This window comes from Coregonus lavaretus, assembly GCF_964263955.1.
Source record: "Coregonus lavaretus genome assembly, chromosome: 1".
NCBI classification, from domain to species: Eukaryota; Metazoa; Chordata; class Actinopteri; order Salmoniformes; family Salmonidae; genus Coregonus; species Coregonus lavaretus.
The window spans coordinates 80,492,457-80,509,339 of record NC_139988.1 but is presented as its reverse complement, the minus strand read 5'-3'; the positions used below and the strand labels follow the sequence as shown (position 1 = coordinate 80,509,339).

The 16,883-nt window shown below is 42.3% G+C and overlaps 1 protein-coding gene across 1 annotated transcript in view; it reads left to right on the top strand.

The window, feature by feature from the left end:
• Positions 1-16,883, top strand: part of LOC311134145 (transcription factor 7-like 2) — a 118,687-nt gene that overhangs the window by 57,391 nt on the left and 44,413 nt on the right. The window contains exon 5 of the mRNA XM_084167744.1: positions 1,134-1,193. Within this exon, the coding sequence (XP_084023870.1) occupies positions 1,134-1,193 (60 nt within the window). The remainder of the gene's footprint in view (positions 1-1,133; positions 1,194-16,883) is intronic.

Here is a 16,883-nt window from a genome sequence, read left to right as displayed (position 1 = left end):
CTGTTTTACTCAGTGAAACCCAATCTAGACAAAGTCATTGTTTCTCTACAACACTGAATGTCCAGTTGTTTACAGACACCCCAACAACAGTCAGTGGCTGCTGGGCAGACAACAGAGGAATTTATAGAGAAGTATCATCCAGATTCTGACCTGTAGTAGTGGGAAGCCTATTTTCTCCACCCTTAGTTGTCATCTGATTTGCATGGAGAAATGTGGATAGCGGCTTTGAAACGCACAGCAATAGTTGGGAAGTCATTGTCCTCTTTACCTCTGAGTGGCATTTAGCGATTATAACCCCTGTGAACTAAGGCCACCCTGGGGAATGTGTGACGGACGTGGATATCTAGAATGTGTGTGCGTGTGTGCAAGCACTGTACATACTGTAAGCCTGCTCAGAGAAATATGCAGAGTAACATGTACACTACAGTAACTTAATGTATGAGGTTTCAGTATATGGATAAACACACTAACCTAGGTGGTTCAGTAGGGATTTGTTTTGTGTGTGTGTCTGAATGACTTTGCACTTTGATTAGTGTGCACGTTGTTTTTTGTTGTTGTAAACTGATACTTAAACTCTTTATCTCCTTCCCTGTTTCTCTTCCTTCTTCCTCTTGTTTCCCTCCCTCTTTCTTTCCATGCCCTTCATATCCTGATTTTAGAGTGATTTAAAATGTGATTAAGCTGTTAGCTGCAAACCTACCTACATGCACAGGAATACATCTCCCCATGTTCACCCTAGTGCACACTGCAGTCTCCTTACGAGCCAAACAAGTCAATGTCTTTGAACCAGCAGCAAGAAATAGCCAAGTTACTCCAGTGTTAACAACTAGCCAGCCAGTATAACAGCCATGTAACCAACCCAGAGCCAACCCATGTTATCATATTCTCTCTGTGTAATGTGTGTGTATAAGGATAGCTAAGGCACCCTGGAGAAAGCTGAGGCAGCGAAAAGGAAAGGAAATAGAAGTTTAAATAAATGAATAGCCTAGCTAGTGAAAAGGGGGGTGAGTTAGGCTTAAGTGAGAACACATTCCTTTGCAATCATGTCCCCGGTAGGCTAGGATGATGTGTGTGTGTGTGTGTGTGAGCTGATATAATTGTGTGACTCGGGAACGTCCGTCTTTACCTTTCAGGGGCCCTTCTGCTTGGAATTCCCCGGACAGTCAGATCTGAGCCTTCACCAATTTCAGTTGGTGAGAACTTTGAATTCCAAGTATCTTGCTAGCTGGTTGATGATGCCAAATAACAACTGACAAATGATGATGATTTAAAAAAAAGTATTAATAATAGTCATAATTCTAATCATGCTATGTGTTTGCTGCTGATTGAGTGCTGTTGCTGCTGTGTTGTTGACTTGCTTTGTTGCTCTGTAATATGGTCCTCTGTAGCTCAGCTGGTAGAGCACGGCGCTTGTAACGCCAAGGTAGTGGGTTCGATCCCCGGGACCACCCATACACAAAAAAAAAAATGTATGCATGCATGACTGTAAGTCGCTTTGGATAAAAGCGTCTGCTAAATGGCATATTATTATTATTATAATGGGTGCTGGTGCAGATATTTTGGGGGATACTTTTCAAGTTTCAAGTACCTATTAACTTTTTCATCATGGTTCTCACACTAAATATGTACTGATGCAACACATACATTCCTAGTTCTCTGACAACCCTGATTTCCAGAGATGGTTTAGAAGAATGGTGAACTGTGTTTTGTAAGTAATTGGCTTGTAACCCACTCTAGCATTGTGATACTTGGTGTAGCCTAGCTCAGTTAGCTGACTGTGCTTTGTAGCTAACATCAGATGGTTTAGAATGGTTACTCTCAAGGTAGCATTACGGTCTCTGTTGATAGATGATTGTATCCTTTCGATTTACAACAGTGCCAAAGTGTCTATTGATTTTAAGCAAAAATATTTTTGGGGTATTTGTTTCACTAGTCCATTGTTGACATAGTCCCAAAACTTTCAAAATATAGAAATCATCCCTGTATGCAAAATGCATCATACTGGGATGATTTCTGTTTTTTGAAAGTTACGTATCTTAAAAACTTGATTGCTGACAAGCAAAACATTTTGGGACTATGTCAACAATGGACTAATGAAACAAATACCAAAAGATAGTTTTTGGGTGGAATTTTACTTGATGTCTCTGCTGTTTGTACATGGTATAGAATGATGATTTCAGATCCATGAAGGTTTCAGACAGTATAGAATATTTATTTATCAGAATCTCCATCAGTTCTGAGGTTTTTGGTAAGTCTTTGTCACATATTATGAGATGTCAATCATTTTCCAGTCTTTTGCTGAAGGGCTGTATTCTGTGTTCGTGTTTGAATTACCATCCGGGAGAGAGAATCTCTTTCTGTTCTCTTTTCATCTGTTTCTCTTAGCAGCTGTCTTGAAGAGGATTCTCTTTATTATCAGCATCTGAATGCAGAGCCAGCGAGAAGTTAACTAGGGAGTGGAGTGTGTCTCTCTCTGTCTCTGTCTCTGTCTCTATCTCTGTCTCTGTCTCTGTCTCTGTCTCTGTCTCTGTGTGTGTGTATAGTCTAAGTGAGTGACTGTGTGTGCCTGCCTCTGTATTTATGTTTGGCCGGGTGGGGTTTGGCCGATGTTGAAGACGAGGGACTTGGACGAGACAAGGCTGTCTAGCTTTTCTGAATTGTTCTCCTGTCGTCAGGAGCCATCCAAGGCCCAGGAAGAGTCAGGGCCTGTTTCATTTCTATATTACTACTATTCAACTATGGTGCCCTCCTTGACGGACCCAAACAGTCAGAGTTTGAATGGAGCAGGACATAATGGCTAGCCTTGGTCTGCAGAGCTGACTGCTGCCTGCTGCCAAATAAGTGGGCGCTAGGCTAGATTATGGCTCATGGTTGCACGTTTAGACTGATGAAGGGAGTGAGAGGAACTGTGGGACGTGGTTTTCATTGAGGAGCCAAGATGAAAACGAATTGTCGTCTCCTTTGTATGGACCCCGGATTCTTTTGAGTTGCCTGCTTGAGTTGCTCCAGCTGATCAATTGCCTGATTTTCCATGCTCCATCGGGACCGTGTCGGTAATAAAAACGTTGCACTTGGAAAAAACACTTACGGAAACAACCGTTAATGTAAACACGGTTTACAAGTGGAGAGAGGAGATATTTCCCTCCCTAGTCAACTTTTTTGACTAGGTAAGGCAGGAGCTCTGTTGGGTGTGTCTATGTCTGTGTTTCTTTGTGAGTGCGTCTTAAATATGTGTTTGTCTGCACAGGTGTGTCTGCATATTTGTTGGTGTCTGTGTCTCTCTGTCTAAGGTGTAGATGTACGTTTGCCCAATCCAATTTTAGGTGTGTCTGTTTGTGTGTGCTACATAAGCAGACTGTCAGGTCAAGTAAGGTTGTCAAGCACAGTTGCACATGAATTCACAGACACCACGCCTTGTGACACACTGCAGGCGTGTGTGTGTGTGTGTGTGTGTGTGTGTGTGTGTGTGTGTGTGTGTGTGTGTGTGTGTGTGTGTGTGTGTGCTTGAGAGCAAAATAGGAAAGTGATAGCAGCTTAGTTTTGCAGTCAGATAGAAAAATGTCTCATCAAAATTTGACCTTAAATCATGGTACAATGTGCAAACAGATACATTAATTTGGCATATTGGTCTTCAGGGACCTTAAATCTAACTTTATAGTGAAACATCCCACCGCATCCCACTGCGTATTTTCCAAATAATGATAATTAACATGAAGCACTTTTTCTATATATCCCTGCTTGTCCAACCCTCCCTCCCTCCTCCTCTGCCCAAGTCCCACATCTGATTCTGTGGTTGGGCTGCTGTGAGCGTGTACTGTATTAGTACTTGAGGCCGTTTCACAGGGAAACTCGTTTTGACAGAACTCCAGGTGTCTCATTGTTGGAACTGCTATGGTTCAGCAGATTTACCAATTAGTATTGGGCTGAGGGCATGGTTGGGCGGGAAGGGGGGAACGGGGGGTATGGAAGAATTGAAATGAGAGGGAATGGTTAGTATGGAAGAATTGAAATGGGGAGGTGTGGTGGGATGTTCCGGGTTGGGTAGAGTGATGGAATGAGATGGGGGGGAGGAAGAGGCGGAAGGGTCTTGTGGCTGGAGAGAGAGAGGGACGCTGGGTAAGTCGATACATGACCTCCTTTTCCCAGCGGAGGAATGGAATGACTGGTTCCAAGGAGGAGGAGAAAGGAGGGGTGATGGGAAGGCGGCAAAGGAGGGAAACATATTACAGTGAGTTAACATGAAGATTTAGGCTATAACTTTACAAGTAGCCTATAGTCTAGCCCGGATACCTCCAACAAAGCATGACATTTTTTATTTCCTTGCTCTCAGTCAGTTATTGCCAATGTTACTGCAAAATTGAGACAATTGAATTTACGCTATCACGAGTGGGCATCAACACACAAAATTGAATGACTCAGGAGATAAAATCTCAATCTTTGGAGGGTGTTTTTACACACATCTCTTTGCCAAACCAATGATTTGTTTTTGTTGAAATCCTTCCTTCTTCCCTCCCTCTGTTCTCACTTTCTTACTAGACTGAATTGTGTGGGATTATACACAGCGTTATTACTTTGTGAAACTCTTAGTTTTTCCTTTAGAAATGCCTGCTCCAGGAAGTTTTGACATGAACTTTGGAGAGTAGGGTGAAGTGATTTAGAGAATGTCCCTAGGGTCGCCTGTAGAATTTGGAGCAGTGTTTACAGTATGTGTTTGTGTGTGCGTCAGCTCTATGAAATCACTGCCAGTGCTTACTTGGTCAGAAGGTTAAAAAAAACTGTAAATAACAAAAATTATGATCCTCTAGAATTAAGGTCTTAAAGATTTCTCATTATAGGAGAATTTCAACCAAATCTCTATTTTTGATGTAAATGGCATGTTATAGAAGGGTCCAGACACTTCTTTTGCGATTTCACTTGTTTTTGAGAAACGTACATGAAATTGTATCATTTTGAACTTTATCCGCAACGTTGTATTCCATTTTGTTGCGACTCCAGTGTTACCTCTCCGACCATTCTAGCAGCAGGCTACACCAAGAATGGAACAGCTGGATAAGGAAAACAGCTTGAGTCGCACAAAATGTAATATAAGGTTGCGGATAAAGTTCGGAATGACACAATTTAATGTGTATAACATCTAAAGACCTGCATCACTATACTGAGAGTGTTTCCATTTCTAAAAGGAAATATTTGGGTGTTTTTGGTGCATTTGTTCATGTTTTTTCAGAGCCCCCGTACTGCACAGCAGGGATGAGGAAGTGAATCGCTGGTTGGGGTAAGTTTCTCAAAAAACTAGACCCTTCTAGCTATAACATGGCATTTACATCAAAAATTTAGATTTGGTTGTAAAAAAGTAAACCTCCTTTTAAGGACTATTTATCCCTGTATCTGGCTGAAAGATGTCCAAAGGTCAGGGTCAAATAGCAGTGGGCCCAAAGGAAGCTGGATGCACAACTCTAAAATTCGATTCCAAAAGCCCATCACATACTGTATATGGTGCTACTGTCTGCTGTCCTCTTGAATCACATTCAGACCCTCAGCACACTCTCGCCTGCTTATCCACTGGTTGGACTGGCACAGCATCCCCTGTTTTGGAAGATCCATCCCCTGCTTGCTTCTTTGCCTGACTGCAGTGGCCACACTTTTGTTTGGGGTGAGAGATTTTGTGGGGGATGTTTGAGAGGGGTAGGGCGGGCTGGGTGTCTATGGAGAAACGATGAACCCCACATCCCCAAATAACAATTTATTTCTATGGTTGAATGCATTGTGGCAGTCAAAGTTTAACATCTTCTCTCTCTCTCTCTCTGAGTGTGAGTGTGTGTGTGGGTGTGTGTGTTGACCGGTGGAATGCTGACTGTTTCCAGGGAGCACTTAAGCTGCCCTGAATTAGGTTTAGTGTCCCTGCTCGTACGGCGGGAGAGCGGGTTGGGGGGATTAGTTGAGAACACTCGGTATCTGATTTCTGAATAGTTTTGTATTGTCCTCAGTGAGTTTTTCAACCTGAGTGAGACTAACCTCCAATGTATTTTCTTTTCTTCTTCTCAGCAGTTTCAGTGAAGACATCCCTGAACTTTCTTTATTTGTTTGGCTGTGTTTTTGATGTTATCATCCACAGTCAGTGTAGTCAATGATGCCTGAGTGCCAGGCTCTTCTTTAGTCTCCTGAATCCTCAAAAAAAGCAATTACATTTGACAGAATAGTTTGTGGAAATTTGGGACAGCTCACACTGAGGCAGGTGATTGTATTTGCATGCTCTTGCATACCTCTGCATGTTTCTTATTTTTTATATTTTTCCAGCCCTCCAAGAATCACCTCTGATTAAAGGGGTTATTATTTACTTATTTTTTTGTCATTTAGCAGACGCTCTTATCCAGAGCGACTTACAGTTAGTGAGTGCATACATTTTTCATACTGGCCCCCCGTGGGAATCGAACCCACAACCCTGGCATTGCAAACGCCATGCTCTACCAACTGAGCTACACGGGACCATTAACATGCTACATGAGAATACCACAATTGCAGTAAGTAGGGGATACATATTAAATCATAATTGCCATACACGTCAGGGAAACATTGGCCAATTTCATTGAAATATGGGTATGTTGTTAAGGAAAATCCATTATTATTTTCGCACCGGTCGGTGCTACAATAGTATGGCGTTGGTTGAAGCTCAATGTTAAATTGAAATCTCCTTACTGTCATATCTAAGCCGATATGACACCAATGTCGATGAAAATTCTCAAATCACCTCGATTGGAGGTACACAACACACTCCCTGGCTCTCGTTATGAGCCGTCCGGCCATTACCGCAACCATATAACGGATTTTGAACAGGGTCGTTAGCATTAGGAAAAGCTCAATATCTAGGCGTCGGATAAGAACAAGACTAAAGCGTCCATAAAGTGACCGTTAGACTTGCCACCTTTCGGACTGAATACATTTGTAGGGGCAACAGGTTTGATTAAACGTATACTATATCGCTCTCACGTGCCAACGATGTGCTACCTTTTTGTAGCATTTCTGACAATGCTAATATATTTCTCAGAGTTCTCACACACCATCGAGCAATTTGGTTGCTCGGCAACAACACAGCTGCACCAGGCTGCCAGTCATAGAAAAAGTATGAGAACAAACAAGCTACAGTAGATAGCTAGTGATATGGTGGGATTCAAGCTGAGTTTAATCAACAAAATCAAACAGATACTTTGAATAGCTAGGTAGCTAGCTAGCTAACGTTAACTTACTTGTCCAATGTCCAGCAGCTAGCTAACACCAGTCAGCTGAAAGCTAGCTAGCTAATGAACAGCCAAAGAATGGTAGCTAGCTATAGTTGGTTATGGAAGGTTAATACACAAATTAAATCAGTCATTAGCTAGCTAGCTAGAGACAGACAACAACAGCTGACCTCGACACAGAAGCTAGCTAACATTAGCTAGCTCACGTCCAAATGGCAGTCCTAAATTTTTCCACAAAACATAGCTAGCTAGATACATTAGTTCAAAACCAACACCAAACTTTGGGCAAATTGTCACGCTGCTACCGTACAATGCATGCATTAGGCTTTTGCAACACTAGCTAGCTAGCTAATCCATAGTCCAAGCTATGGTAAGAGCTAGCCACATTTCACTCTCAGACAGGACACAACTCAAACTGTAGCTGAGAAAACGAATTGCTAGCTAACGTTACATGTAAACAGCGCCTCGGTTGTGTACTGACTGCAGTGTGCAAATACATGCTTGCTAGCATCACAAAAACTCACCAGTTTCTAACATCCATAATAAATTCCAGTACGCTCCATCTCCTGTCTTCTTGACATTTAAATCCAAATGTCTGCTGATTAACAGTGCCAAACTAACAACTCTGCAATTTGACTGTCTTAATTGTATTTAATCTGGATGCTGAACTAGCCCATGTGTTGGATATTTGTCAACAACTCTGCCATGCACGGCCATTCCAGTGGCGCGGCTCAAACCCGGATTATATAAATGTATAGGATGCATAATTCCGCAACGCTGTAGGCTAGAAACAAGATGAAAAAGGCACAAGAACGACGCAGCTTTAGTGTACATGGGGATATCTTTGATTAGTCTCTATAGCTGAGTTATACGACCTTCAAAAGTCAATGATTTAAAAACGTTTTCTTTTACTTTACTTTCAATGGGAATTGAGTCATATTTTACAATGTAAGACTGTCACAACCAATTGAGCTATTCAGCTTCTGAAAACTGCAGACAATTACCTTTTGACTATCCATGGCAAATTCTACACATTCTTTGATAGTTGGATCAAAACAGATTTGAGCTGTTAGAGGGCAACTGCCAAGGATCATAGTCCCCTGTAGCTCAGTTGGTAGAGCACGGCGCTTGCAACGCCAGGGTTGTGGGTTCGTTTCCCACGGGGGGCCAGTATGAAAATGTATACACTCACTAACTGTAAGTCGCTCTGGATAAGAGCGTCTGCTAAATTACTAAAATGTAAATGTTTAAACCAGCAACCATTGCAGTTATGCAAACGCACAACATGTGCCATTAAAGCCCAGACCTTTTGGCAGAGGCCAAATTAAAGGTTACAATAGCACTGCCAATAACAAACTTTTGGTTAAAAAAATATATATCTGTCTTTGCATGTGGAAATGTTAACAGAAAACCACGTTCCGGTGTAAAAAACATGAAAAAAAAACAACAACAACACCTATGTCTTAAGCGAGAAGTAGGCATCAGTCTGAAGCCGCAAAAGAAAGGAAATTCACATGATCACCACAATGCATACTTCACCCATGCTCTACCAAGGTTTCCCAGCACACAGCTTTGACCTACTACAGGAACTATGTTGGTCTATTGTACTTCAAACAATGTGTAGGCAGGTTGCTTAGGATTCAAACCTTTTCAAACAGCCTAATTCATACTCTTGGAGGAGGTGCTCCCACAATAATGTGATTTGTACTGCATACAAGTTAACATTTTACATTACATTTTCGTCATTTAGCAGACGCTCTTATCCAGAGCGACTTACAAATTGGTGCATTCACCATATGATTGCCAGTGGGACAACCACTTTACAATATATCTATTATTATTATTTTTTTGGTGGGGTAGGGGGAGGGTAGAAGGATTACTTTTATCCTATCCCAGGTATTCCTTAAAGAGGTGGGGTTTCAAGTGTCTCCGGAAGGTGGTGAGTGACTCCGCTGTCCTGGCGTCGTGAGGGAGCTTGTTCCACCATTGGGGTGCCAGAGCAGCGAACAGTTTTGACTGGGCTGAGCGGGAACTGTGCTTCCGCAGAGTTAGGGGGGCCAGCAGGCCAGAGGTGGATGAACGCAATGCCCTCGTTTGGGTGTAGGGACTGATCAGAGCCTGAAGGTACGGAGGTGCCGTTCCCCTCACAGCTCCGTAGGCAAGCACCATGGTCTTGTAGCAGATCAGGGCTTCAACTGGAAGCCAGTGGAGTGTGCGGAGGAGCGGGGTGACGTGAGAGAACTTGGGAAGGTTGAACACCAGACGGGCTGCAGCATTCTGGATGAGTTGTAGGGGTTTAATGGCACAGGCAGGGAGCCCAGCCAACAGCGAGTTGCAGTAATCCAGACGGGAGATGACAAGTGCCTGGATTAGGACCTGTGCCGCTTCCTGTGTAAGGTAGGGTCATACTCTGCGAATGTTGTAGAGCATGAACCTACAGGATCGGGTCACCGCTTTGATGTTAGCGGAGAACGACAGGGTGTTGTCCAGGGTCACGCCAAGGTTCTTTGCACTCTGGGAGGAGGACACAATGGAGTTGTCAACCGTGATGGCGAGATCATGGAGCGGGCAGTCCTTCCCCGGGAGGAAGAGCAGCTCCGTCTTGCCGAAGTTCAGCTTGAGGTGGTGATCCGTCATCCATACTGATATGTCTGCCAGACATGCAGAGATGTGATTCGCCACCTGGTTATCAGAAGGGGGAAAGGAGAAGATTCATTGTGTGTCGTCTGCGTAGCAATGATAGGAGAGACCATGTGAGGATATGACAGAGCCAAGTGACTTGGTGTATAGAGAGAATAGGAGAGGGCCTAGAACTGAGCCCTGGGGGACACCAGTGGTGAGAGCACGTGGTGTGGAGACAGATTCTCGCCACGCCACCTGGTAGGAGCGACCTGTGAGGTAGGACGCAATCCAAGAGTGAGCCGCACCGGAGATGCCCAACTCGGAGAGGGTGGAGAGGAGGATCTGATGGTTCACAGTATCAAAGGCAGCAGATAGGTCTAGAAGGATGAGAGCAGAGGAGAGAGAGTTAGCTTTAGCAGTGCGGAGAGCCTCTAAATTATTAGATTCTTTACACACCACAATAATCCCATTCCACTACATTTTCAAGCTTTTTTTTATTACAGTGCTCGCCATAATTATTGGGACAGTGAAGCATTTTTTCTTATTTTGGCTCTATACTCTAAAAGTTTAGATTTGAAATCAAATAATGACTATGAGGTTGAAGTGCAGACTGTCAGCTTTAGTTTGAGGGTATTTTCATCCATATTGCGTGAACCGTTTAGAAATTACAGCACTTTTTGTACATAGTCTCCCCATTTTAGGAGACAAAGTATTGGGACAAATTCACATACATGTGTAATAAAGTAGTACAAAGTGAAGTATTTGGTCCCATATTCATAGCACACAATGACTACATCAAGCTTGTGACTACAAATTTGTTGGATGCATTTGCTCTTTGCTTTGGTTGTGTTTCAGATTAGTTTGTGCCCAATAGAAATTAATGGTAATTAATGTATTGTGTCATTTTGGAGTCACTTTAATAGTTAATACGAATATAATATGTTTTCTAAACACTGTTACATTAATGTGGATGCAACCATGATTACGGATAATCCTGAATGAATCGTTAATAGTGATTAGTGAGAAAGTTAGACGCACAAATATCATACCCCCAAGACATGCTAACTTCTCAACATTACAAATATTCTTTTTGGGGGGGTTATGATATTTGTGCATCTAACTTTCTCACTCATCATTATTCACGATTCAGTCAGGATGATCTGTAATCATGGTAGTATCCACATTCATGTAGAAGTGTTTAGAAACATATTCTGTTGTTATTTACAATAAAAGTGACTCCAAAATGACACAATACATTATTTACCATTCATTTCTACTGGGCACAAAATAATCTGAAACACAACCAAAAGAAACAGGAAATGCATCGAACAAATTTGTAGAGTCACAAGCTTGATATGGTCATTGCCTGCTATGAATATGGGACCAAATACTTTTTACTACTTTAATACACATATAAGTGAATTTGTCCCAATACTTTTGCTCCCCTAAAATGGGGGGACTATGTACAAAAGGTTTTGTAATTTCACCCGATGAAAATACCCTAAAATTAAAGCTGACAGTCTGCACTTTAACCTCATAGTTACTATTTGAGTTCAAATCCAAACATTTGGAGTACAGAGCCAAAAGAGAGAAAAAATGCTTCACTGTCCCATTAATTATGGAGGGCACTGTATATGAAAACAAGCTTTGCTTTTATACTTACAAGACTATCATGCTTGATTGAGCGAGCTGTTTTGTCTTGTAGTAATGTGGTGCCTGCCTGTATTATAATTAAGCAATAAGGCACGAGGGGGTGTGGTATATGGCCAACACACAGTACCACGGCTAAGGGCTGTCCTTAAGGCGTCCGCATGCTTCCCAGCCGAAACAGTTCGTAAGAGTTTGTGCATATATTACAAAGACATTTTGTGACATTTCTGTACGTTCTGTTTTTTTCCGGCTGTTCGGGCACACAACCATTTTTGGGGAAGCAAAGCCGTAAGTCGGTAGCCGAAGTTTACACCCCTTTGTTGGTGATTGGTCAACAGTAGGGATTCTTCAATAAAGTCTTTGTTGTCATTCAACGAGAGATTACTTGTTTTCATGCACATTTTTTCATTGAGAAATACTGCATGAACATCTTAGTTAAATGTAAAATTGCGTGACAAAAACGTCAAAATTAATGACAGATTTCTTGACTTATCTTAGATTAATTCTGACTATTTTGAGGAAGTGTATACAGGCAACGGCGTCTCAAAATTGACAAAACTTTTTTTGTCAAGAGAAGATCTTTTAAGGGAGTATGTGAGCACACTCGCTCCTTTTGACTAGCCGAAGCCAGCAGAACTAAAGCATGCTGACGCCTTTAACACACGACACAATGCAGAGTGCCTGGATACAGCCGTTAGCAGTGGTATATTGGCCATTTACTACAAACCCCCAAGTTGCCTTATTTCTATTATAAACTTTCAGCCAATCAGCATTCACGGCTCGAACCACCGGGTTTATCAATAAGCAATAAGGCCCGATGGGGTGTGGTATATGGCCAATATACCACAGCTAAGGGCTGTTCTTAAGCACGACGCAAAGCGGAGTGCCTGGATACAGCCTTTAGCCGTGGTATATTGGAAATATACCACAAACCCCCCGAGGTGGCTTATTGCTATTATAAACTGGTTACCAATGTAATTAGAGCAGTAAAAATAAAAGTTTTGTCATACCCGTGGTATACGGTCTGATATACCACCGCTTTCAGCGAATCATCATTCAGGGCTCGAACCACCCCGTTTATAATATTTAATATAGAATAACATTTCACACTGGTGATGGGCAAGCAGCTCTGCCATGTGCACCAGGCACTAGCCAGATTGTAAACAAAAGCATGTACGAGAGTTGCATTTTAAAAAGAATGAACCCACCATCAAAGTCCTCAGCATTGGGATATCTGTCAAAAAGCAAAACAGTATATTATTAGCATTATCTATACTACCGGTCCAAAGTTTTAGAACACCTACTCATTCAAGTGTTTTTCTCTATTTTTACTATTTTCTACATTGTAGAATAATAGTGAAGACATCAAAACTATGAAATAACACATATGGAATCATGTAGTAACCAAAAAAGTGTTAAACAAATCAAAAATATATTTTATATTTGAGATTCTTCAAATAGCCTTTATGACAGCTTTGCACACACTTGGCATTCTCTCAACCAGCTTCACCTGGAATGCTTTTCCAACAGTCTTGAAGGAGTTCCCATATATGGTGAGCACTTGTTGGCTGCTTTTCCTTCACTCTGCCGTCCGACTCATCCCAAACCATCTCAATTGGGTTGAGGTCGGGGGATTGTGGAGGCCAGGTCATCTGATGCAGCACTCCATCACTCTCTATCTTGGTAAAATATCCCTTACACAGCCTGGAGGTGTGTTGAGTCATTGTCCTGTTGAAAAACAAATGATAGTCCCACTAAGCCCAAATGTCCATTGCTTGTGTTTCTTGGCCCAAGCAGGTCTTTTCTTCTTATTGGTGTCCTTTAGTAATGGTAACTCTAATGAACTTATCCTCTGCAGCAGAGGTAACTCTGGGTCTTAAATTCCTGTGGCGGTCCTCATGAGAGCCAGTTTCATCATAGCGCTTGATGGTTTTTGCAACTGCACTTTCCGTACAACTGAATATTCCGTATTGACTGACCTTCATGTCTTAAATTAATGATGGACTGTCGTTTCTCTTTACTGATTGGCTCAAACACATTAAGAAGGAAAGGAATTCCACAAATTAACTTTTAAGAAGGCACACCTGTTGATTGAAATGCATTCCAGGTGACAACCTCATGGAGCTGGTTGAGAGAATGCCAAGAGTGTGCAAAGCTGTCATCAAGGCAAAGGGTGGCGGCAGGTAGCTTAGTGGTTAAGAGTGTTGTGCCAGTAACCGAAAGGTCGCTGGTTCTAATCCCCGAGTCGACTAGGTGGAAAAATCTGTCGATGTGCCCTTGAGCAAGGCACTTAACCCTAATTGCTTCTGGATAAGAGCGTCTGCTAAATGACGTAAATGTAATGTAAAATTTGAAGAATCTCAAATATAAAACATATTTAGATTTGTTTAACACATTTTTGGTTACTACATGATTCCAAATGTGTTATTTCATTGTTTTGATGTCTTCACTATTATTCTACAATGTAGAAATTAGTAAAAATAGACAGAAACCCTTGAATGAGTAGGTGTTCTAAAACTTTTGACCACTAGTGTATATGCATTATTTGTGTATTTATTCATTCATTTGTCTTGTTAACATCCTTTCTGAGTAAAATAAATAGCATGGATGCAGCCTTGCCCTAGTGGCTGTGTGATAGTTGTGTGTATGTGAGATTTGAAATTACAAACCCGTTAAGCTTTGTGATTGGAGCGAGACAGGCGTGGTTTTGCAGACACACGACAGGCTCTTCTTTACGTGCTGATTAAGGGACAGTGAGGCGATGATTTATCTGCTCAAGTTTCACCGGCCTGACTTCTTCTTTGTACACTGTTGCTCTTATCTGCTACATGCTCTGTTCCTACGTAACAAGACGCCCCCCCCCCCCCCCCCCCCCCCCCGCCCTCCTCCTCCTCCTCCTCTTCATGCTTATTTATTTTGTGCTCAGCAGAAACCGAGAAGATGCGGCTTGTCCGCAGAATTCGGCAGCTTTTGTTGTGTTTTCCTCGACTTTGTTGGAAAGCCCAGCATTTGGGCTCTTTTCCTCACACGTCATGGTGAATGGAGATTTTAAGTGGAACTTTTGGCACTGTCTCCATCTTGTGTTGAAATGGCAGACAAGTGACTGGCTGGTGGTGTGGCCAGGCTGGCGAGCTGATTGGTGTGTAGCGAGGCATGGAGAAATCAACTGGCAGCCTGAATGGCTCAGTGGATTCTCACTGGCATTCATTAAGACCATAGCCATTGTGTTTTTTTAACGGGATTCTGTCTTTAGAGAAGTCTAAAATAACAGACAAAAGACAGAATGCTTCCTCGTTTTATGAAGCATGACTTGCAGTGCAATGTTCTCAGAACTGATGTCCAATTTATGTTTGCAATTAAATGCAAACTTATGCATTAGCTATTTTTGTTTTTATCACTATCGTACAGTTTGTTGATAAGCTGCTAAAAGGGCAGACTTTTGACATGTTAGTCTTGACGGATGCTAAAACGCTGGTTAAGCTCTTGTTGGCTGCTGCTCCTTGATGTAGCTCAGTGGTCACCAACCAGTCGATCTTTAAGGCATTCCTAATCGATCACCAAACATTTCTGTAGAAAAGCCAATGATAAAGGCTTGCTTTCCTATTTATACTTTTTCCGTGTTGTGCTGTTGGCAGTAGGTGCACTTCATTCAGAAGCCCTGCGCACCGGGTAAGCAAAGTGTTCCCATTTTGAACCTTTCATTTGTCTGAAAAGACTAACTCTGCCTACCTGGCGAACCGGGAGATCTGTGGCTAAATAGAGTGCACCTGCTGCGCTGGCCAATCGGATAGCTCAAATCACCTACAGAGATTCCATGACCCCGGCCACAGCAAAGTTTGATACTAGTATACGTAAGATTTAATAACTTTTAAAAGCATGACCACAGAGAGACTGTCAAAGAATACAGCAAAGAGCTGCTGTTTTTATGAGTGAGTTCATGTAAAAAAAAATGTATTCAGAACTGTCATCACTGTTTTTATTCAATACTATTACAAAACATAAAATGCCCTTCTCCATACTTCCGCTCGAGCTGCATCTGCAATGAATGAGAAGCCAAGTGTATCGATAGCCCTGCGTTGTATTACTATTATTAGCAGCACGTCGTGTCTACTTTAATATCGAGGAATATTTTACTTTCTCTCGTCATAGGAACAACATGAATTTGTGCATCAGGCAGATGAGGTGCGACTCAAGTTTCGCCATCAGGTGGAAGACGGTGTCCCCTCTCTCTGGTCAGTGTCACTGGAGGAAAGGAAGGAGAGAGCAGGGATCGTGAGAGGCGGACCCTTTGCTGCTCTCTCCCTCCCTCCGCTGAGACTAATGCTGTGTTCAAAACAACTGGGAACTCTGAAAAAAACGAGATCCGACTGGGGAAAAATAGTTTTGAACGGTCATCCAACTCGGAATTCCAAGTCGTACACTTTCTAGACCTCCAACTTTCCAACCTGAAAATCACTGATGTCATGACTTGACCTTGTTTTTTTGCAGAGTTCCCAGTTGTCTTGAAAGCACCATGATCAGCAGATGCAGGTACCATCAGTCCAATAAAAAAAGCTAATTATTTGCAATTTATTTCAATTTAGGCTCAGCTGTGCCTCACAAGTGCTACACCAACTGATCTATTTTGTTATCAAGCTCGAATTTTGAAATATAATATGGTCTGAGAATAACAATATTGGCAGGCCAGGCAAATAGCTAATATGCTGTAATAATGTATTAGGCCTACTGCACAAACCTCGTCTGCTTGCTTTTTGACTGCGAAAGTGATCTTGACTCGGAAAAGGTTGGTGACCACAGCTGTAGCTAATGCAGACCACATGTTCAGTTGCATCTGCGTAAGCAAACCTGTTTAAACTATAGATGACCCTGCACCGTACAGCAGAGTCAGTCCTGGTATAGGTATAGCACAACAGACTTAAGGCAAAGGAGTTGACAGGGTAGGATCGCAGTAGAGGGGGCCTGGGGAACAGGGTATGATTGAAGTCATTGTAATCCTCCTTAAAATGATGTGGGTTTGTTCTGGCTGTGTGTCAGACTGATTCTGCATTTGTAGGGGAGGTGTGTGTGTGTGTGTGCGCTCTCTATCTGAGAGCAGAGAGGAGTAAAGCTGTGTCTTATGCAACATGGAGTCACATACATTACAGGCCATCTGGGTTTCAGAAACTACCACTAAGACAGATAACTCCAATTTTGTTGAAGAAAGGAAGATAACGACAGAGAAGCAACAGAGAGAAAATTGAGATGGATGGAAACGACGCTAGAAGGAAATATGTGTCAAGATCCTTCATCACTTGTACCACGGTCTCTGTCGGTGCTTACCCGTTAGACACCATGCTAACGCCTCGCTTGCCTCTCCTCCATTGTGGCCCAACTTCTCCT